The sequence below is a fragment of the Bos indicus genome, chromosome 25 (assembly GCF_029378745.1).
Source record: "Bos indicus isolate NIAB-ARS_2022 breed Sahiwal x Tharparkar chromosome 25, NIAB-ARS_B.indTharparkar_mat_pri_1.0, whole genome shotgun sequence".
Taxonomy (NCBI): domain Eukaryota; kingdom Metazoa; phylum Chordata; class Mammalia; order Artiodactyla; family Bovidae; genus Bos; species Bos indicus.
The window spans coordinates 37,762,559-37,785,232 of NC_091784.1; the positions used below are offsets into that span (position 1 = coordinate 37,762,559).

General features: G+C 43.0%; 1 protein-coding gene and 1 long non-coding RNA gene across 2 annotated transcripts in view; both read right to left on the minus strand.

Annotated features, from left to right (window-relative positions):
• The window catches only part of LOC139179600 (cytochrome P450 3A24-like), a 43,525-nt gene extending 39,587 nt beyond the window's left edge, over positions 1-3,938 (minus strand). The window contains exon 1 of the mRNA XM_070779221.1: positions 3,754-3,938. Coding sequence (XP_070635322.1) covers positions 3,754-3,824 — 71 coding nt within the window. The 5' untranslated portion in view covers positions 3,825-3,938. The remainder of the gene's footprint in view (positions 1-3,753) is intronic.
• A 4,115-nt stretch (positions 3,939-8,053) lies between these two features.
• On the minus strand, positions 8,054-19,297 carry LOC139179610 (uncharacterized). Its single transcript, XR_011563935.1, has 2 exons — positions 15,501-19,297; positions 8,054-14,645 (listed from the first exon to the last, which is right to left on the minus strand). It is a non-coding gene; the product is annotated as an uncharacterized lncRNA (long non-coding RNA).
• Between the last annotated feature and the right edge of the window lie 3,377 nt (positions 19,298-22,674).

The window sequence follows — 22,674 nt, forward strand, 5'->3', positions numbered from 1 at the left end:
CCTTTTCTTTTCCTCTGATGTTTTGTTGTTTAGTCACTCAGTCATTTCCAACTCATTGTGACCCTATGGACTGCAACATGCCAGGCTTCACTGTCCTTCACTATCTCCTAGAGTTTGCTCAAACCCATGTTCATTGAGTCAGTGATTCTACCCAACCATCTCATCCTCCGTGCCAATCTTTTCGAGCGTCAGGTTCTTTTCCAATGAGTAAGTTCTTCCCATCAAGTGGCCAATGCATCAGAGCTCCCTCCATGATCTGACCTCATTTTAAGATCTGATTCTTCTTAATTCTGTCTTCAAGAGCAGGACTTAAAGCAAGCAGAGTGTTCTTATCTGCAGAATGAAAACTGATTCAAGGCTTCCATTGCCATCATAGAAATTGAGCACCTTTCAGCTACACCCATGGCTCTGTGTTCAAGCAATTTGATTGACTTGAACTACAAATAAGTTGTAGTGATTGACTCTTTTGTTCCCTGAAACTGTATAAATGAATCAATGACTAAAGGATCCATCTCCAGACCATTCCCAACCTCATGGCATCAGGTCCACCAACTACGCGCTAAGCCCACTGCCTGATTTACATTCATTTTTCTAAAGACGCTCAATCACAAAGCCTCTGCACTTCAACTATCTTAAAAAACAATCAAGCTGGTGCTCCCTATGGCATAGGTGCTCCCTATGGCAGGCCTGCCTGCAGCTTATCTTTCATGTATTACATGTGCAAGCCCACAACTCCAGGTTCTAGATCTTTGCAAGCCTGCTCATTCTGGTGTTGCTGAGAAACGACAGAGTGCAGGAAAAGAGAGGCTGAAGGAAGAGACTGCCATCAATGGTTTAAATGTGAACTTGCTAGGCCTCCAAGGCTAACTCTGTAGAGTTAAATTAGTAAGGTATGGTTGAGCATGCTGTGTGTAAATGGTTCATAATGCCCTACAGGCACTTTCAACAAAGAGATATCGGGGTTCCCAGTCTTCAGTTACCTTCCCATGTAGAGCAAAAGACACTTTGTGTGACAAAAAATGAGTGACCATAAAAAACTTCAGAATATTAAATTAAGATATTGTCTCTCCTTTTTGGAAGGGAGCCTTTAAGGTGGCACAGGTTCAAATTTCTGTACAAATCCAACAATCTTACAATATGTGATAAGAGAAACCCAAAAAATTTCACAGACGGACCTATGCTGGAAGTGCACAGAGGTACCTTGGCCAAGCGCAGCTGGCTATATCTCTCTCTCCTCCAGAGCAAGTGGTGGAGGTGTGGGCACCAACTGCCACAAAAGGGGTGGCCTGGGCTATTCCCACCCCAGTTGCTTCCCCTTTTGTTTGTCTTCCTTTCCTGTTTCTCTTCACAAACAGGGCAAGTCAGTTTCTGCTTCTGAACCTTCAGTGTGCTACATGAACTCAAAAAGTGAGGCCAAGCAATTGAGTAACCATGTTGGCAACACAGGTCCCACAGAGAGCTCTGGTATAGTGTCTGAACTCACATAGTTCCACCAAGGCAGCAGGTGGACTGAGTGAATTATTTGGCTTCTTTCTAGCTCTTCACTTTTTGGTTCGTGCAGTAATGCTATTTTGGGTAAAAAGGAAGGGGCTAAAGATAAAGCCAACATTTTTATAGTCTTTACATCCTGTCGGCCTAACAAGAGCATTGCCTGCAGCGGCTGATTCCTGGCTGCACCAGCGCCTTCTCAGGCTACAGGGATGTTTGCCTGGTGGGACACTAGCTGGTACCAGCCCCACTGTCAGACGGACCTGACACCGTCTGACTGAGGTTGTGTCTTGTCCCCAGGCTTCCAGCAAATGAGATGCCAACCCTGTTGACCTTCTGTGGGACCAGGTCTGAGGAATAACTCTAGGGGTTCTGCTCTGAGGAAAGAGGAATATTCTCCCCTCCATCCCGATCTCTCTCTGGATGCCTCTCATATCATCACCAGCTCCCAGGCATGTATACTCATCTGCCCTGAAGACTAAAATAGCTTGCTGGACATGCATATTTAAAAGGGTATATCACAGGAATATTTTACTACACTAGATTCATATTCCAGGCAGTATTCTAGAGGGCGAATTTATTTACATACCTTTCTAGGTACTGGACAGCAGTCCTCTTTTATCCTTCAGGGAAAAACCACATGCTGGAAATACTCATCAATTTTTTAAATCTAGTCCTAAATAGAATGAAGTTAAACTGTACCACATAATTTTATAATATCAGACAGAAAATATGTTGCTGCAATACCTTAATTTCCTAATATTTCTTTCAAGTAATTAAAATGAGGTTAATATTACCCACGTACATGTCATCATGATTTCCTACACTTAGTGAAAATGAAATTGACAGAACCCAAATGTGATTTGTAGGGGTATCTCTAATCACTCATTGGAAGTAATTCCTGTCCCAACCTAATGCATGATAACAGAATCTCAACATTGAAAGGAATTTTTCTGCTAGATGGTTTTTTTTTTATTATTATTTTATTTTTTAACTTTACAATATTGTATTGGTTTTGCCATATATCAACATGAATCTGCCACAGGTATACACGTGTTCCCCATCCTGAACCCTCTTCCCTCCTCCCTCCCCATACCATCCCTCTGGGTCGTCCCAGTGCACCAGCCCCAACCATCCAATATCGTGCATCGAACCTGGACTGGTGACTCATTTCATATATGATATTATACATGTTTCAATGCCATTCTCCCAAATCATCCCACCCTCTCCCTCTCCCACAGAGTCCAAAAGACTGTTCTATACATCAGTCTCTATTTTGCTGTCTCGTATAAAGGGTTATTGTTACCATTCCTTATATATGCGTTAGTATACTGTATTGGTGTTTTTCTTTCTGGCTTACTTCAACCTCCTGTGCCATACTTATTAGGGAAAAATCACTTAAAATCCAAACTGAACTCTGGGGCTTGTGCCTCTTGTAGATTTAGTAGATTTCAAATCACAGGGAAAATAAATTTGTACACTGATTCTAACTCATCCAGAGATTGAAAGAAAAGGTGAAAAAAATGAATATAATTTTAAATTTTCTACAAAGTCTCCTCAAATCTTAAGATTTCTCATTTGGAACTAGATAATTTCTGCAGAGTACAGGGTGGGGGAATTGAGTCTTAGGAATGGATGCCCTTAGGAGGGGTGCAGAAAAGGAGGAGGGGCACAGAAAAGGGGGAGGGATGGGTATGAAAAAAAGGGTGCTTGTTCTCAGGCCTCCAAACAAAGTCGGGGTGCACCCGGTGCCTTGTGTAAATGACACCTGGAAAGAGGGTCTGGAGCAGGAGCTCCTGAGTGACAAAGGGGCCAAACATTCCTCAGGATTCCTGCAGCAGGTACAGAATCCAGAAGTCAGAGAATGAAACAAAACCCAGGTTACTGCTTGCCTCCAGGATTCCCAGCATGGGAATCAGTGAGGACTATGCTGTACACAGGCCAGTTGTTTTTAATTTTCCCTTGATGGACTCTGGTTGACTACTCTAGGTCCATGCAAACTGGCAGTCAATCAGAGGGTCATTCTCAGGAGCAAGTAATGTCACAAACCCTCCTAACAATGCTAACAGCAACTTGGGAGGAAAGTTAACTCCTTCAACAGATGTGGGTAAGATCGATAATAACCCATTTGGTGCCCATAGCACATGATGCTTGAGCAACTTCCCTTCCATTTACTTTGAACTTTAAAAAACTAAGGGAACCCCCTTTTCTGCTTAGCACCCCAAGATCCAGGTTACAGAGAAGAAGAGCCTAACAGTTACTCACAGATAGAGGAGCACCAGGCTGATAGCCAGGAGAACCCAGGTTTCCACGGAAAAGTTTGGGATTAGCTCCATGGCCACTTTTCTTGGCGATTCCCTCCTCTGAGTTTCCTTTCAGCTGTGTGTGATGTTCTCTGCCTGCCTCTCAGTGTGAAGCTTCTGTTCACTTCAGGTGGAGATTCAGTGCGGTTGGGAGATTTATGTGCTTAGAAAGGAGGTGGAGCTGGAGCTGCAACCAACAGAAGGGCCACCTGGTCTCCACCTGCAGGAGCCCTCTCTGCCTTAGTAGTTGGCCGAGCATCACACACACTTCAGTTTGACCTCCCTTGAGTTCATATTCTGTAGGAAATCAATAAACAACTCAATGTTATCAGTAAGCCCAAAGGTTGTAGAAACTCAAATAAAGCCACTGGCTTTAATTTTCCTCTAAACTGCCCCATGTCTATTGTTGCCTGCAGTCCAAAATGTTTGAAATCCTTCAAACAAGATGGTGGTGGTGGTTTAGTTGCTAAGTCATGTCCCACTCTTTGTGACCCCATGGAAGCAGCCCAACAGGCTCCTCTGTCCATGGGATTTCCAGGCAAGAATACTGGAGTCAGGTGCCATCTCCTCCTCCACAGGGTCAAACAAGATAGCTGTGCTGATTGTTACTCATACAATTCTTTTTTCTGCCTAGAAATGCTCCTGTGTCCCTTGTAGGCTCTTAAACTTTTCCAAATAAAGCTTAGACAGAACATCTGTGTTAGAAATTTCCCAAACCAACCTCCTCCAACAGATATAACAATTTCCTCCTCTGGGGAACTGTCCCCTGCACACAATCCTACTATCTCCCACACCACAGTCAGTTTCCATACCTAGTTTCCTCAGTGGATCAAGAGCTTGGGCACATGCTGGATACTAGCCACAGTCATGTCCCAGGTACCTAGCAGACTGCTTTCTGCAGAGTGCGCATCCCAAATGGTAGATGGACTGAATTGGTAGAGGTAAGACCACTGGGCACCTGTGTGCCCTCTCCCTGTGGCTCTTTGGTGACCATGCCATCTTCCTGAATTGTTGACACACCAAGAGGGCCTGGCTGGGCCTTGGTCACTGTCTCTGTATTTTCAGGAGAATCCACCAGGATCCTGTTGACAAGAGGGCCCCAGAAGGAGAGGCAGAACATGGAGGAGAGGGTGATGGCTGCACCAATGGTATCAATTCAGGCTCATTCCTGTCCCACCCTCAGAGCATTCTGCAAGTCAGATTCTAGATCAAAGAATGGTCCTCTCTCTCTAGAAAGGCTGCAATCCAAGATCAAAGGGTGTAAAGAGAGAGAAAAAAGCAGCCTGATGGCCAAGAGGACCCCAACGTGCTTAGCCACCAGTGATGTGGCATGTACCACAACAGGACTCCAAAAAGATCACATAAGGGGATGTTATCTCTAGGGTACATGGGGTGTTGATGGGTCAGAGCAGATGGGTTCCCACTTCTGGACACAAAGAGAATTTGGGGGCTTCCCCAGTGGCACTAGTGGTAAAAGAAAAAAAAAAAAAAAAACCCACTTGCCAATGTAGAATACCTAAGAGACACAGGTTCAATCCCTAGAATGGGAAGATCCCCTGGAGGTGGTAATAGCAACCAACTCCAGTATTCTTGCCTGGAGAAATCCATGCCAGAGGAACCTGGATGGCTACAGTCCACAGCATCACAAAGAGTTGGACACTACTGAGGGAATTTAGCATGCACAGACAGGGAATTTTTATTGGGTAACAAGGAGCTGATACTGAGGAGGCCTAGAGTAGCAGTTGGTATCACCTGCTGGTAGGCCAACCCTGTGCACTTTAATCACTTCAATCATATCTGCCTCTGTGACCCATGGGCTGTAGCCTTCCAGGCTCCTCTGTCCATGGGATTCTCCAGGCAAAGATACTGGAGTGGGTTGCCATGCCCTCCTCCAGGGAATTTTCCCAATGCAGGGATCAAACCAGCGTCTCTTATGTCTCCTGCAATGACAGACAAGTTCTTAACTACTAGGGCCACCTGGGAAGCCCAGGTCTCCCTCTACCCTCGCTGAATTCCTGATGGGAGCAGGATGAGGGCTGAGCATCAGGAAATTACACTGGCTCGTTATCAATACTTTAAACCATGTCCTATGTCTGTGAGACCTGAATAACCATGGATTACGTGAAAAACAAAACCTCAAAGGTTCTTAAAACTTAATAGAAACACAAGACATGTGTTTGTGCACTTCCTTCTCCCTTTATCCTTTCTCACTTTCACTCCTTTGCAGAAAGTGATACTCATCTCTTGCAATCTCTAGGGTGAGGTAGGGGGATGTTCTTTCTGACCCACACACATCTCACCGTGAAGAAACACACAGACATGTCCCTCACTCTGGCCTGAGAGTTCCTTGTCTGTCCCATACTGGCCAGAGTGGGTGGAAGTCTCATTAGTAAAATGCAGCAAGTCCGAACTATCTCTCCTGCACTCTTTTATTTCCTTGGGAGCTTCTCATGGAGCATGAAATTTCTACCATCAGAGTTTGTCATCTTAGGGTTCACTTCTTCCAGGAGGCCTCTGTTAAAATCCACATCCAATGAGAATTGAAATGTCTGAACACATTTATCTGTCCATTGCTTCAATCCAAGTGAGTTAATTCAGGCGCTGGTATTGTGCTGGACTGTGGGCTAGAAGCCATCCAGTCCCCTCCCTGGGGAGCAGCCTCCAGTGGAGGGAGTGAGACACACAACCAAGCTTAGTATGGGGCATACCTCTGGAATCCTTGGGGAAATGGAGCCCTAGAGAGAGGCAGCAAAGAAGAGAAATGAACGGAAGCTTGAGTACCAACAAAGGACAGACCTGGGGAGCTGGAAGAGAATCCTCAGGGAAAGTCAGAAAGTCCAAGGAATTTTGATACATTTCTGCCCCCTTTGGGTACCTTCCCTGGGTACTGTTGGGGCTTCCCTGGTGGCTCAACTGTAAACAATCTGCCTGCAATGCAGGAGACCCAGGCTCGATCCCTGGGTCAGGAAGGTCCCCCTGGAGAAGGGAATGGCTACCCACTCCAGCATTCCTGCCTGGAGAATCCCATGGCCAGAGGAGCCTGATGGACTACTACCATGGTGTTGCAAAGAGTGGGACATGATTGAATGATTAAGCACACGCACACATGGCATAGTTTTAAAGAGGGTCATGCTACAATCCTCCATTTACAGATAGAAAGTGAGCCTTAGTGACTGCAAGTGGCTTCCCAACAGCTATTGATCAAAACATGTTATAAATAATATGAAGAAAGATGACAAGTCTTCTGCTCTGAAATGCCGATATTCAACATTTGCTGATTCATGATGAGAGTCACTGTGTGAAATAGTGAGACCCAAGGCTGAAGCAGCACATTGGTCACAATTCTGGCTCTGTCTCCATGTCTACCCCTGCCCAGGGGCTCCCCCATGGGTCTGCAGAACCCGGACTTCATGTCACCTCAGCAGGAACAAGGACAGGTGCTTGTCATGAGGACCCACCTGTCTGTATTCTCCACTGAGAGGAACACAAAATACATCCCCATGAAGAGATTACAGTGTCATCTGATAACTACTGACAACTTAATTCACTCAGCTAAACCCACAGCCTTTCTTATTCTTCTTGAAAACAAAACCCTTGTGGAAACTACATACTTTTACCTTCCTCCAAAACATGCCAATATGATGGTTTTCTCACTAAGCCTTACATGCCATCACCTTCCCAATTCACCTCAGGGCCCGGTCCAGCTGGTTGGAATCTGTCTAGTGTCAATAATCTAGTCAAGTCCTGGGAAAAATGTGTAGCCAGAGCCACATCCTGCTGCTGCTGCTAAGTTGCTTCAGTCGTGTCCGACTCTGTGCGACCCCATAGACAGCAGCCCATCAGGCTCCCCCATCCCTGGGATTCTCCAGGCAAGAACACTGGAGTGGGTTGCTGCAGGGGTCCAGCTCCGGCTGATCCAGGGTATTTGAAGGAGAGATGGCTTAGGCAACCTATTTATTTATTTATTTATCAAAGATATAAAGAGTAATAGAATGAGGATAGCTCAGTCGGAAAATTCAGTGGAGAAAAGAAGCTGAGTAGCTTGGTTTACGTGGAAAATCAATATAACCTGTGACACCAGGTTAGCTCTGACCACGGAGGCCGCAGGCGCCCTCTCGAATAGCGGAAGGTGCCCCACTTAGACACCTTCTCAAGTGGGTCTTAGAAGCCCAGGCAAATATAAATGGTCGCAGAGGATATCCGCGCTCCAGATGGAGACTCAGCTGGAAGTTAAGGGGAAGAATGACATGGGGAGACCAAGCTTTGGTGAGCAAGGCCCATAGCTTTATTTTCAACAGGGGCTTTTATACCCTAAGTTACACATAGAGGATAATAGGGGATGCAAAGTCAGCAGTCTTTGATCCTTATCAAAAACCAGGGTTTCTTTCCTGCAAATTTATCATATACAAATGGTTTAGGTGATTTACATCATCTTCTGGCCAGAAGGCTTATTAACATTTTATGACTCTTGACAAAGACTTATCAACAAAGACTTATTTTATCTAGGAGTAATTATTTTAAGGTTTGGCACCATCTTCCAAAGATAAAATTGCATTCCTATAGGGCAGATGTGTAATGGGTTTACAACAAAGGAAAGAATTGATTACCTTAAGGGTCTAAAGTTACTAACACCAAGGCCACTACTTATTTTTTCTACATACCAATTATATTAATTAATACACATTCAAGGATACAATACAGGGGATGTGAAAACTTGGCAACAAGCATTGGCTCATCAATGAAATCTTTTACTAGTTTTATTCTGACAGTTTCTAACTCTCTGAGAGGCTCTAAGCTATTTGAATATCTTAAGCTTCCCATGCCTCTGGAGGCTGGGAGACTGTAAACAATCGTATGCATAGCTGTAGGAGTCCGGGTAAACTTGTCAGGCGAGTTAGAGAGCCATCTGAGGGGTTTGGATTTAAACACTCCTAGTTGCCCAGGAACTTTATTAATTGGAGCTGTAAGTTAACTCTGACAGAGAGAGCGAGATGGTGGTGGGGGACAGCCCCCAGTAAAGTCAGAGGTGAGGGCACAAAGCAATAAAGTAGGCAGACTCTGGTTTTTTGGGGGTAGATGCTCGAGAATATCCGGGGGGACTCCTGAGGCTCGATCCCGCCTTTGCGTATGCCGAGCCTCCTTCCTCATGACTTTTGTCACGAGTGGAATGCCTCACCGGCTCCCAGCAGGTTGCCATTTCCTTCTCCAGAGCCACATCCTAGCAAAGGCAAATGGCCTGCTCTGCAAGGGGAAATAACAAAAGGCATGATCTTTGTACCCTTCATTCCACACCCAGACACACCTGACTTGAAAAATCTCACATACAAAGACCGTGAAGGAAGACGTGTGTGCCTGAAGAGCACCCCACACCTCATGTCTCTCATCTGGTCATTTGTGTACCAACAGCCTGGCATGGTCAAAGCTCTATTCCAAGTGCTTCATGTGCAGATGTGACTAAGATCCTGATATTACTCAGGTTGTGAAGATAGAGAGAAATAGTTATAGTACAGCCAAAGTAAACTAATTATACATGTTTTGAAAACACAGTGTTCTCATCAACGATACATGGCTTATCTTTTCAGACTGTAGCAATCAGTCAGAGATTGCAATCAAAGAACACTCATGGAATTGGGCATTAGGCTCAGATATCAGGAGAGGTGAGCAGGGTGTCAGGGACTCGGTGATGCAAGAGGCCCCGTCAGTCTGATATTCCTCTCCTTTTAGAGGTGACTCCTCTTCTGAGAAGCTTATCCACTGGCTGAGAGAATTGCTCACAGTATGGGGAGGCCATGTTGCTCTGGAATGACATGTGTGTTAGATTTCAATTTCACTGATCACGGGTCTGTGACCAGAGCACTGCCCCAACACAGAGACAAGGTGAGGGCCCCTAGCAAGCCAGTCAGTAGGGGCTGGGGTGAGGTACGGGGATGTTCTTTCTGACCCATACACATCCCATCATGAAGAAACACACACACATGTGCCCTTAAGCAGGTGCACTTCCATGGACTTCACAGCAAAGGGATGAGAAGGACCTCATGGCTGCTCACTTTTGACTCCATTCCTGAGTTTCTCTTTCTTGATAAATGAATCACTAACATCTCTACTGCACAGTACACCTTAGAAAGTTCTTTCAGGAAGAGAAAAGTGAAGTCACTCTGTTGTGTTCGACTCTTTGAGACCTCATGGACTGTAGCCTGCCAGGCTCCTCCATCCATGGGATTTTCCAGGCAAGAATACTGGAGTGGGTGCCATGTCTTCTCCAGGGGATCCTCCCAAACCAGGAATTGAACCCTGGTCTCCCATACTGCAAACAGACTCTTTATGGTCTGAGCCACCAGGGAAGCCAAGAAAGTTCTTTCATGTCTCTCTGAACTGATTTCCCTAAAACTCTGAGATAAGCAGTGCTGGGGTTGTTTGATTCCCACTTTACAAATGTAAAAACAGAAGCTCGGGGTGGGGAAGAATCTTGCCCAAACATTAAACCAAGAATGCAGGGCATGGAGCTAGATTTCATAATTCTAAATTGTGCCAGAGACATGCTTGCCTGGATTCCAAAAGGCCTCCTGAAATAACCTGGCAGGTTGTGTCAACCTCTTATGGGATAAATATCTCCTTCCACACTATCCATCATGCTACTATTCTTGTAGTAAGTGCTAAAGCTGTTAGTGGCCACAAAAAATAGAGCACCAGACTAAATTTTATGTATTCATGAATTCATGGTGTCAGCAGATAAAGGATGCTGCAAATAGTTCTGACATGTCACAATCAGAATCATTTGGGTTTCCAAGAAAGTAGGAAGTAAACAATGAATGAAACCAAGGAGTGAAAGAGGAATCAGAGGAGGGGGACAAGTTTCAGAAGACCACAATGAGGGAATTAATGATACAGGAGGTGTAAAATTAGGGAATAGATGAGCATCACAGATTAGCTGCAAAAGAGGAGCAAAGTGTTGGCTGTCTCTCCTAATCAGTGCAGCAACCTGCTAAGGAGTTTTATCCAACCCTAGACTGGCCTCACCCAGGAAATTCCCTACTCTGCCACCGGACAGAGCCTGGTAAAACACGAGTCATGCATCATTCCTCTGTTGCTCAAATCTCTCCAACAACTTCCATCATCCGCAGAATTAAACCCAAATGCCATGGGACAGCAATTCAAGACCCATGTTGGACATGTAGGTTACTTTCATTTCTTGGTTATTATAAACATTGCTGCATTGAGCATAGGGGCCTATATTCAAAGTAGCCCTTGCTTGAGATAAACGGCCAGAGGTAGAACTGCTGGGTTTTATGTAGCTCTCTTTCGGGTTTTTGAGGAATCTCCATGCTGTCTTCTGCTGTGGCTGCACCTAGTTACATTCCCAGCAATAGTGCAAGAAAGTTCCCCTTTCTCCACATCATCACCCACATTTGTTGTTTCTTGTCTCCTTGATAATTTGTCACTTGGATGGGTGTGAGGTGGTATCTCATTAAGGGTTTGACTTGCATTTCTTGATGATGAGTGACTCTGAACATATTTTCATGTGCCTGTTGCAATCTGTATGCCATCTTTAAAATGTCTATTCAGGTTTTCTGCCCACTTTTTAATCAAGTGTTTGGTTTTTAAACATTGACCTGGGGCATTATGCTAAGTGAAATAAGTCCAATTGAAAAAAAATTACTGTATAATGTCATTTATTTATTGTTTCAGAAGACCACAAGGAAGGGAATTAATTAACTAATTAAGCCGCTCAGTCATGTCCGATGCTTTGCAACCCCAGGGACTGTGTCACGCCAGGCTCCCCTGTCCTTCACCATCTCCTGGAGCTTGTCAAACTCATATCCACTGAGTCAGTGATGCCGTACAACCATCTCGTCCTCTGTCATCCCCATCTCCTCCTCTGTCATCCCCATCTCCTCCTGTCTACAGTCTTTCTCAGCATCAGGGTCTTATCTAATGAGTCGGCTCATTGAATCAGGTGGACAAACTATTGGAGCTTCAGCTTCAGCATCAATCCTTCTAATGAATATTCACAAACCAAATATATAAAGAGAATTAGAGGTACAAACTTCCAGATCAAAAATACATAAGTCACTGGGATGTAATGTTCACATAGGGAATATAGACAATAATACAGTCACAAATGTACATGGGGACAGATGCTTGCTGGTCTTACTGAGGTGATGAAATTGTAATGTATTACAATATGGAATCACTGTGTTGTATACCTGAAACTAATATAACATATATGGAAGTTTGTACCTTTTAATTCCCTTCACCTATTTTCTTTGTCCCTATTTTCTTTGGCAACCACCTATTTGTTTTCTGTATGCCTGAAACAAACACAACATTATATGTTAATAGACAGGGAAACAATGGAAATAGTGACAGACTTTATTTTCTTGGGCTCCAAAATCACTGTCGATGGTGACTGCAGATATGAAATTAAAAGATGCTTGCTCCTTGGAAGAAGAGCTATGATAAACCTAGACAGTGTATTAAAAAGCATAGACATTACTTTGCCAACAAAGGTCCATATAATCAAAGCTATGGTTTTTCCAGTAATCATGTATGACTGTGAGAGTTGGACCATGAAGAAGGCTGAGCACCAAAGAATTGATCCTTTTCAACTGTGGTGCTAGAGAAGACTCCTGAGAGTCTCTTGGACTGTAAGGAGATCAAACCAGTCAATAATAAAGGAAATCAACCCTCAATATTCATTGGAAGGACTGACACTGAAATTGAAGCCCCAATACTTTGGCCACCTGATAAGAAGAGTTGACTCATTAGAAAATACCCTAATGCTGGGAAAGATTGAAGGCAGTAGGAGAAGGGAGTGACAGAGGATGAGATGTTTCAATGGCATCACCGACTAAATGGACATGAGTTTGAGCAAGCTCCGGGAGTTCATGATGAACAGGGAAGTCTGGCGTTCAGCAGTTCATGAGGTTGTAAAGAGTCAGATGTGACTGAGCGACTGAACAATGTTAATTAGAACTCAATTTCTTAAAATAATTTAAAAATAAATTAATAAATAAAAGGTGAAAAAAGACCCGTGTGCATCTGGCCACAGCTGACTTCTACAGTCTTGTCTCAGTCCACATCCAGTGTAAACATGATGTTTTAAGAAAATGGTATGATGTGCCATACCCAAGCTCCTCAGACAACTGGGATTTTTTGAGTCTGCACAACTGTTCTTCCATCTGGAATGGATCCAATCTATTTTCCATCTGGTTAATTCCTGGACTCCCTCTGGGAGTTAGCCAGGGTGCCATCTTCCCCACTGACCCTTGTCCTTAACACGTAGGTGGTGGGGAGGGTACCACTTCTACATGATCCCAGTTCTCATGTAGAAACTTAGTGACTCTCAGACCATGACATTCATTATAATTCAAGTGCAGGGGGACTGTTAAAAACTACATATGCCTGGGCCCACCTGAATACCTGAAATTGACAGGTTGAAGTAAAACTCAAGAAAAATCTTATCTATTAATTCAATTGTTGCTAAGAATTGTAAAAAAAAAAAAAAAACACATTAGTTGAAACATTAAAAGCAATAGGCTGGCTCCTAGGGAAACATAATTGACCAACACCAGCCAAACAGAAATATAAAGTTAAATAGTCCCAAAACGCCTTTAAAAATAAGGGGAAGTTACCTTCCCACAAAGAAAAATCACATCCAGATAGTTTTACGGTAACCTTCAAGGAACACATATATCTTAGCCTGCTTTCCCAAGAAAGGAGAGCCTGAAATGCAGGCTTCCATGCTACTATCTCCTGGGGAATTTGATCCAGGGGAGGAAGAATGAAGGAAAACAGGAACAAAGCAATGAAGGAGAATCAATACCAGATTCATTAACAAACCTGGTCAACACTTTGTGTCAAAAGTAACCAAATCTTTGCTCAACTGACCATCTGAGAGGCTTTACAACCACTCAGAAGATGCAGCCCGTCCAGGGGAAGAGGGAAGAGGGTACTCACTGGTTTCCCTCTCCCTTTGGGAAAATGTTCCTCCCACAGAAAAGTAATTCTCTAAAACTTCTGTATTACAGAAGAATTGCTAGTCTGAGAGGCACAGTCAGGCTTCACTGCACGAATTCAGTTGGAATCCGGGCAAAGATGGTCCCTGTAGTGTGGCGGGAACAGAGACCATGGCAGGTACACTAGTTCTCTATGCTGTCCAGCAGATTATCCCCAAATACAGCCCCTTGAAACAAGCATTGACTGTGTCACACTCCTTGGGCTGGGAGTCCAGGCGTGGCTTACTTGGGTATCTCTGGCTCAAGCTCTCTCCTGCTGTCAGGCTGGGCTGCCTCTCATCCAAAGTCTCACTGGGGAAGGACCCCCTTTCAGGTCCTCCAGGTGGTCTGGCAGGGTTCAGATCCTCACAAGCTCGAGGATTCAGTTCCTCACTGGCTATGGCCCAGAAGCCCCTCAGATCTCTGCCACCAGGGTCTCTCCACAGAGCAGCTCACAACATGGCAGTCGCTTCCCCCAGAGTGAGGGAGTGAGAGGGGGCACCCAATTAATATTCTACTCATTAGAAGCAAGTCACCTATCCCAGCCGCACCAGTGGCAGGGGGTTAAATGGGGCATAAGTGCTAGCAGGCAGAGCCATTGGCGGCCAACTGAGAGGATGCCATCACAGAGGTGAAGCTAAGATTCTGAGTTGTCACATAAAATTAATTCAATCATGCCTAGCTCACTCTATGAGGACAGTATGAACTTGATCCAAATAGGATAAAAATGGGACAAGAAAGAAAGACTCCATTTCACTCTCACTTATGAGACAGTCTCATTCACTCACCTGAGCAAAATAAAGCCAGTCAAATCCAGCAACAATGATACACCATATCCAAGTTGGATTTTACCCTGGAACTCAAGGGTGGTTAACAGAGAATTAATATAAATATTAGTTATCAGGTTAATTAATTAAAAGAAAAAAGTATTAGCATCCCAATAGCTTCAGAAAATGCATTTGTTAATATTCAATATATCATTTATGATAGAAGAAGAGTGTAAACTACTAATAGCAAGGAATTTCCTTAATGTGATAAAAGGATCTACCAAAATCACCTAACCAAATATAATTCATAGTATAAAAGCATTGTCTGCTTATGCTATTTTACCACATGCACATACAGCCTTTTCAAAAGTTGTAACACTCTTTAAGTATGTAAACTCTCATCAATTAATTTTATGCTGGAAACAAAAAGAATGTCATTACTTGTTTTTGTCAGAAACCCAGCTTGTGGATCCCAGGTGAAGAATTGAAAACATCACTGAATAAATTAAATATCTTTGACCATTTGAGGCTGTTTGAACTGACCAACATGGGTTCATTCAGTGGGTTCATTCAACTGAGATCAACTAGGTTCAAATGCTGAGTTCTTCACCTTTAGTTACAACATCAGCTCCTGTGATAATCAGATGGAAAAAATAAACCAAATCCCCAGAAAATAAACAAATCCTCATTACTGCATGCACTTCCAAGAGATTTCTAAGTAGATATGTCACCATGTGCCTGCCAAGTCAAGTGACTTCTTCCAGGGGCCTGGCCCAGCCAATTCAAGCCCTGGACTCCAACACAAGATATCCTATTCTGATTGGACACACAGTTATCTGCATGGTCATACGCCCTGTGGGTCAGTCTGAACTGGTCTTTGCTGTGTCTGGAGCTATGATGCACCATGGGGACAAAGTGTGAACAAGATTGTCACAAAGGGCACTTACCTAAGTGGGGTGCTCCATGCATGCAGACACCTCCAAAGGCATCAGGAGAATGGAAAAGGTGGAGAGGAGTGGGATCCAGAGCCTCTGTAGGGATGGGTGGGCTTCCCAGAGGATGTGACATTGCTTGAAGTACCAGGGACAGAGCAAAATTTGCCTAAGGAGAGAAGGAGAGAGGGCATTCTAGGCTGTGAGAATGGTTCATCTTATCATTATCATTGCTGAGTACGTTTATTTTTTGGTTGCAAAACACAGTGTCTAAATCAACCAAATTTTATTACTGCTAATAATGAAGTGATCAGATCACAGGCCAAGTTAGGGATCCTGTAATTCTAGGATCAATGTTCCACCCTGGACAGCTCAGCAGGAAGCTGAAGGATGTGCAGGACATCTGGGAAAAAAAGCCACAAGGCTTTGTGGTATTACAGTGACCTGTCTTGAATTTGTTAGGGTACAGTCCTGAGATTAAAAACATTTACTGAGGTCACACTGACACAGCATAACATCAACCATTCAGGGCCATTTAGCACATTCACAGGGTCGTGCCACCACCTCCTCTAGTTCCAGCACACTCCCATTCCACCAGAGTGCACTCCTGAGTCCATAAGCCCTCCTCCCCACTCTGTCCTCTCCCAGCCCCTGGCCACCACTCATGTACATCTGACTTCATGGATTTGCCTCTTCCAAATGCTTCATATAAATGGAATCATGTAACGTGTGGTCTCTTGTGTGTGAATTCTTTCATTTATGCATTTTTAAAGTTAATCTCTCTTGTACCATGTATTAGTATTTCACATCTTTGATGATTGAAGAAACGACTATTCTATGGATACATCACGATCTGTTTATCCATTCAACCATGGCTTGTCTTATTTCTACCTTTTAGCTATTGTGAATACTGGTGTTATGAACATGCAGGTGTATGTCTTTGCTTGACAAATTGTGTTCAGTTCTATTAGGCATCTACCCAGGGGTGCAATTACTTGTAATTCTATGCTCAATGACCTGAAGAGCTGCCAAACTGTTCCTCTACATCCTCTTTTGTTTTACTTTATTAAAAAATAACCATCCCAGTGGTTGTGATGTAGTAACATTTCTGGGATTTTGACTTTGTGCTACCACTGTTAGTTAATAATCTGTGAGAATTTGCCAGAAGCAGAGAGGGCAAGCAAAGTGTATGGTTGGGAACCTGGTCCACCAGGTCCTGGAGGCTTCTCTGGGCTCCAGGATACCTATTCTCTCCAGTGTGTACACAGCTGCCTAGAAGGCATCCATAGTATGTGACTGATGTGCAGGCCTTAGGTGGATTATTTAAACCTGCTCGGCCTCAGTTGCCTGATATATAGAATGAGGGTTAATTATGTCTTTCCAATTTGGAATAAATGGACAAATTCTTGGAAAAGTATAACTTTCCAAAACTGAACCAGGAAGAAATAGAAAAATTTAACAGATCAATCACAAGCATGGAAATCAAAACTGTAATCAGAAATCTTCCAACAAACAAAAGCCCAGGACCAGATGGCTTCACAGCTGAATTCTACAAGAAATTTAGAGAAGAGCTAACACCTATCCTCGGAGAAGGCAATGGCACCCCACTCCAGTACTCTTGCCTGGAAAATCCCATGGACGGAGGAGCCTGGTAGGCTGAAGTCCATGGGGTTGCAAAGAGTTGGACACGACTGAGCGACTTCACTTTCACTTTTCACTTTCATGCATTAGAGAAGGAAATGGCAACCCACTCCAGTGTTCTTGCCTGGAGAATCCCAGGGATGGGGGAGCCTGGTGGGCTGCCGTCTATGGAGTCACACAGAGTTGGACACGACTGAAGTGACTTAGCAGCAGCAGCAACACCTATCCTACTCAAACTCTTCAGAAAATTACAGAGGAAGGTAAACTTCCAAACTCATTCTGTGAGGCCACCATCAACCTAATACCAAAACCATACAAAGATGCCACAAAAAAAGAAAACTACAGGCCAATATCACTGATGAACATAGATGCAAAAATCCTTAACAAAATTCTAGCAAACAGAATCCAACAACATATTTAAAAGATCATACATCATGACCAAGTAGGCTTTATCCCAGGGATGCAGGTATTCTTCAACATTTGCAAATCAATCAATGTGATACACCACATTAACAAATTGAAAGATAAAAACCATATGATTTTCTCAATAGATGCAGAGAAAGCCTTTGACAAAATTCAACATCCACTTATGATAAAAAAAAAAAAAACCCTCCAGAAAGCAGGCAAAGAAGGAACATACCTCAACATAATAAAAGCCATATATGATAAACCAACAGCAAACATTATCCTCAATGGTGAAAAATTGAAAGCATTTCCCCTAAAATCAGGAACAAGACAAAGGTGCCCACTCTCACCACTACTACTCAACATAGTTTTGGAAGTTTTGGCCACAGCAATCAGAAAAAAAAAAGAAATAAAAGGAATCCAGATTGGAAAAGAGGAAGTAGAACTCTCACTATTTGCAGATGACATGATCCCCTACATAGAAAACCCTAAAGACTCCACCAGAAAATTACTAGAGCTAGTCAATGAATATAGTAAAGTTGCAGGATATAAAATTAACATAGAGAAATACCTTGCACACACAAACAATGAGAGAACAGAAAGAGAAATTAAGGAAACAATTTCATTAACCATTGCAACAAAAAGAATAAAATACTTAGGAATAAATCTACCAAAATAAACAAAAGATATATATAGAAAACTATAAAACACTGATGAAAGAAATCAAAGATGACACAAATAGATGGATAAATATACCATGTTCATGGATCAAAAGAATTAATATAGTGAAAAACCCAAAGCAATCTATAGATTCAAGGCAATCCCTATCAAGCTACCAACAGTATTTTTCAGAGAACTAGAATAAATAATTTCACAATTTGTATGGAAATCTCAAATAGACAAAGCAATCTTGAGAAAGAAGAATGGAACTGGAGGAATCAACCTGCCTGACTTCAGACTATACTACAAAGCTACAGTCATCAAGACAGTATGGTACTGGTGCAAAGACAGAAAAAATAGATCAATGGAACAAAATAGAAAGCCCAGAGATAAATCCACACACCTATGGACACCTTATCTTTCAAAAGGAGGCAAGAATATACAAGGGAGAAAAGACAATCTCTTTAACAAGTGGTGCTGGGAAAACTGGTCAACACTTGTAAAAGAATGAAACTAGAACATTTTCTAACACCATACACAAAAATAAACTCAAAATGGATTAAAGATCTAAAAGTAAGACCAGAAACTATAAAACTCCTAGAGGAAAACATAGGCAAAACACTCTCTGACATAAATCACAGCAGGATCCTCTATGACCCACCTCCCAGAGTAATGGTAATAAAAGGAAAAATAAACAAATGGGACGTACTTAAACTTAAAAGCTTTTGGACAATAAAGGAAGCTATAAGCAAGGTGAAAGATAGCCTACAGAATGGGAGGAAATAATGGCAAATGAAGCAACTGACAAAGAATTAATCTCAAAAATATACAAGCAGCTCCTGCAGCTCAATTCCAGAAAAATAAATGATCCAATCAAAAAATGGGTCAACCAGTCAGAATAGCTGCGATCCAAAAGTCTACAAATAATAAATGCTGGACAGGGTGTGGAGAAAAGGGAACCCTCTTACACTGTTGGTGGGAATGCAAACTAGTACAGCCACTATGGAGAACAGTGTGGAGATTCCTTAAAAAACTGGAAATAGAACTGCCTTATGATCCAGCAATCCCACTGCTGGGCATACACACTGAGGAAACCAGAAGGGAAAGAGACACGTGTACCCCAATGTTCATCGCAGCACTGTTTATAATAGCCAGGACATGGAAGCAACCTAGATGTCCATCAACAGATGAATGGATAAGAAAGCTGTGGTACATATACACAATGGAGTATTACTCAGCCATTAAAAAGAATACATTTGAATCAGTTCTAATGAGATGGATGAAACTGGAGCCTATTATACAGAGTGAAGTAAGCCAGAAGGAAAAACATAAATACAGTATACTAACACATATATATGGAATTTAGAAAGATGGTAACAATAACCTGGTGTACGAGATAGCAAAAGAGACACTGATGTATAGAACAGTCTTATGGACTCTGTGGGAGAGGGAGAGGGTGGGAAGATTTGGGAGAGTGACATTGAAACATGTAGAATATCATGTAAGAAACGAGTTGCCAGTCCAGGTTCAATGCATGATACTGGATGCTTGGGGCTGGTGCACTGGGACGACCCAGAGGGATGGTGTGGGGAGGGAGGAGGGAGGAGGGTTCAGGATGGGGAACACATGTATGCCTGTGGCGGATTCATTTTGATATTTGGCAAAACTAATACAATTATGTAAAGTTTAAAAATAAAATTAAAAAAAAAAAAGAGTTCTCTGAAAAAAAAATAGGTCAAAGACCTAAACAGACATTTCTCCAAAGAAGACATACAGATGGCTAACAAACACATGAACAGATACTCAACATCACTCATTATCAGAGAAATGCAAATCAAAACCACAATGAGGTACCTATTCATGCTAGTCAGAGTGTCTGCTATCACAAAGTCTACAAACAGTAAGTGCTGGAGAGGATGCAAAGAAAAGGGAACCCTCTTATACTGTTGGTGGGAATGCAAACTAGTACAGCCACTATGGAGAACAGTGTGGAGATTCCTTTAAAAACTGGAATAGAACTGCCATATGACCCAGCAATCCCACTGCTGGGCATAGACACCAAGGGAACCAGAATTGAAAGAGACACGTGTACCCCAATGTTCATCGCAGCACTGCTTACAATAGCCAGGACATGGAAACAACCTAGATGCCCATCAGCAGACGAATGGATAAGAAAGCTGTGGTACATATACAGAATGGAATATTACTCAGCTATTAAAAAGAATGTATTTGAATCAGTTCTAATGAGGTGGATGAAACTGGAGCCTATTATACAGAGTGAAGTAAGCCAGAAAGAAAAACACCAATACAGTATACTAACGCATATATATGGAATTTAGAAAGATGGTAACAATAACCCTGTGTACGAGACAGCAAAAGAGACACTGATGTATAGACAGTCTTATGGACTCTGTGGGAGAGGGAGAGGGTGGGAAGATTTGGGAGAATGGCATTGAAACATGTAAAATATCATGTATGAAATGAGTTGCCAGTCCAGGTTCGATGCACGATACTGGATGCTTGGGGCTAGTGCACTGGGATGACCCAGAGGGATGGTATGGGGAAGGAGGAGGGAGGAGAGTTCAGGATGGGGAACACATGTATACCTGTGGCGGATTCATTTTGATATTTGGCAAAACTAATACAATTATGTAAAGTTTAAAAATAAAATAAAATTTAAAAAAATAAAAAGAATGTATTTGAATCAGTTCTAATGAGGTGGACGAAACTGGAGCCTATTATACAGAGTGAAATAAGTCAGAAAGGAAAAACACCAATACAGTATATTAAAACATATATACGGAATTTAGAAAGATGGTAATGATGACCCTATATGCAAGATAGCAAAAGAGTGACAGATGTAAAGAACAGACTGTTGGACTCTGGGAGAAGGCAGGGTAGGATGATTTGAGAGAATAGCATTGAAACATGTATATTATCATATGAGAAATAGATCACCAGTCCAGGTTTGATGCATGAGGCAGGGTGCTCAGGGCTGGTGCACTGGGATGACCCTGAGGGATGGGATGGGGAGGCAGGTGGGAGGAGGGTTCAGGATGGGGAACACATGTACACCCATGGCTGATTCATGTCAATGTATGGCAAAAACCACTACAATATTGTAAAGTAATTAGCCTCCAATTAAAATAAATAAATTAAAAAATAATAATTATGTCTTTCCCTTCCTATAGGAGCCTGGATCAGACCAGACCCTGATCCATGACCTGAGGCTCTTGGGGCCTGAACCTGCGATCAGAGTCCTGGTGTCACTGGGGAAAGAAAACATGTGACCTTGCCCATCACACACCTGACCCTCAGGAAACTCTCTAGAAATGTTCACTCACGTGAGCTCATATGAGTTCAAGTAGTCGCCAAAAAGGGCAAGTATAATAGAAAAACCATAAGTTATGGACTGTGTTGTTTGTTACCAAGAGGAGGCATGAGTTCAAGTTGTCATTGAAAAATAAATAAAAGGCTGGGAGTTTGCTAACTTTGAATCTTTACCTTTTTCCTTCTAATTATGTTTAAATGTCTCCTTTTCCACTTATTATGTGAGGAGCCACTGAGTTTAAATGTTCAAGACATTATTTCATGGATTCTAATTGGGGCAGGGGTCTTTCCAGCTGTATGAGCTTGGGGCCCTGAGTAGGACTCCAGCTGCAGATTCCCCAATCACCATACAGGCACACTTTATCTATCTATATCTGTCATCTATCTCTCTATATCAGCTATCTATCTGTAGTGTATCATCCAACTAACTAGCTGTCATCTGTCTACAAAGAAAAGCAAGGATGTTCACAGATACATGCAGTTCCAATCTCTGACTCCATGGGGTTTCTTCTAGTTTCCCCTTTCCTGGACCAGGGACTCCCTTCTCTAACAGGGAAAAAACATATCTTCCATTATCCATAATATGTTTACTTGCTTAATCAGTCTCCCTTTGTGTAGCTACTACCACTCAGCCTTTTTCCACTCCTGATATCCCCCTCACCCTCCATGGTTCTCCACACCCTATTTAGGCTCTGGATGCCCTGGCCAGGCCACCCTTCTGAGCAGACACTCTTGCTCCCTGCCTGGACACCCACAGCCATGCCGGGCTGCTGTTCCTGTGGACACTGTCCCACTTCAATCTCCAACTTGGAGCCACTGAGCCCCGCTTCTCTGCCCACACCCTGGAGGGTAAGGCTGTCCGCCTTCTGTGCACCCCCAATGGCTTAAGGACTGGACTATCTAGGAAAAGCCTAGCAAGGAAGGGGTTGTGGATGGGAGGGGCAGAAAAGGGAAAGGAAGGGCTGTGTGCAGCTTCTGATATCAACTGAAACTGACCAGTGGTTGTAGCCTTTCTTCCCAATCAACTGACCAATCAACCATCTTTTATTCCATATTCATTATGTTAAGACAGTTGGGAATTGAGGGTGGAATACAAAGACACTTCAAGAAAACCTGTTTCCTGTCTTCAAGAAATATCAGAGGAGATGAGATG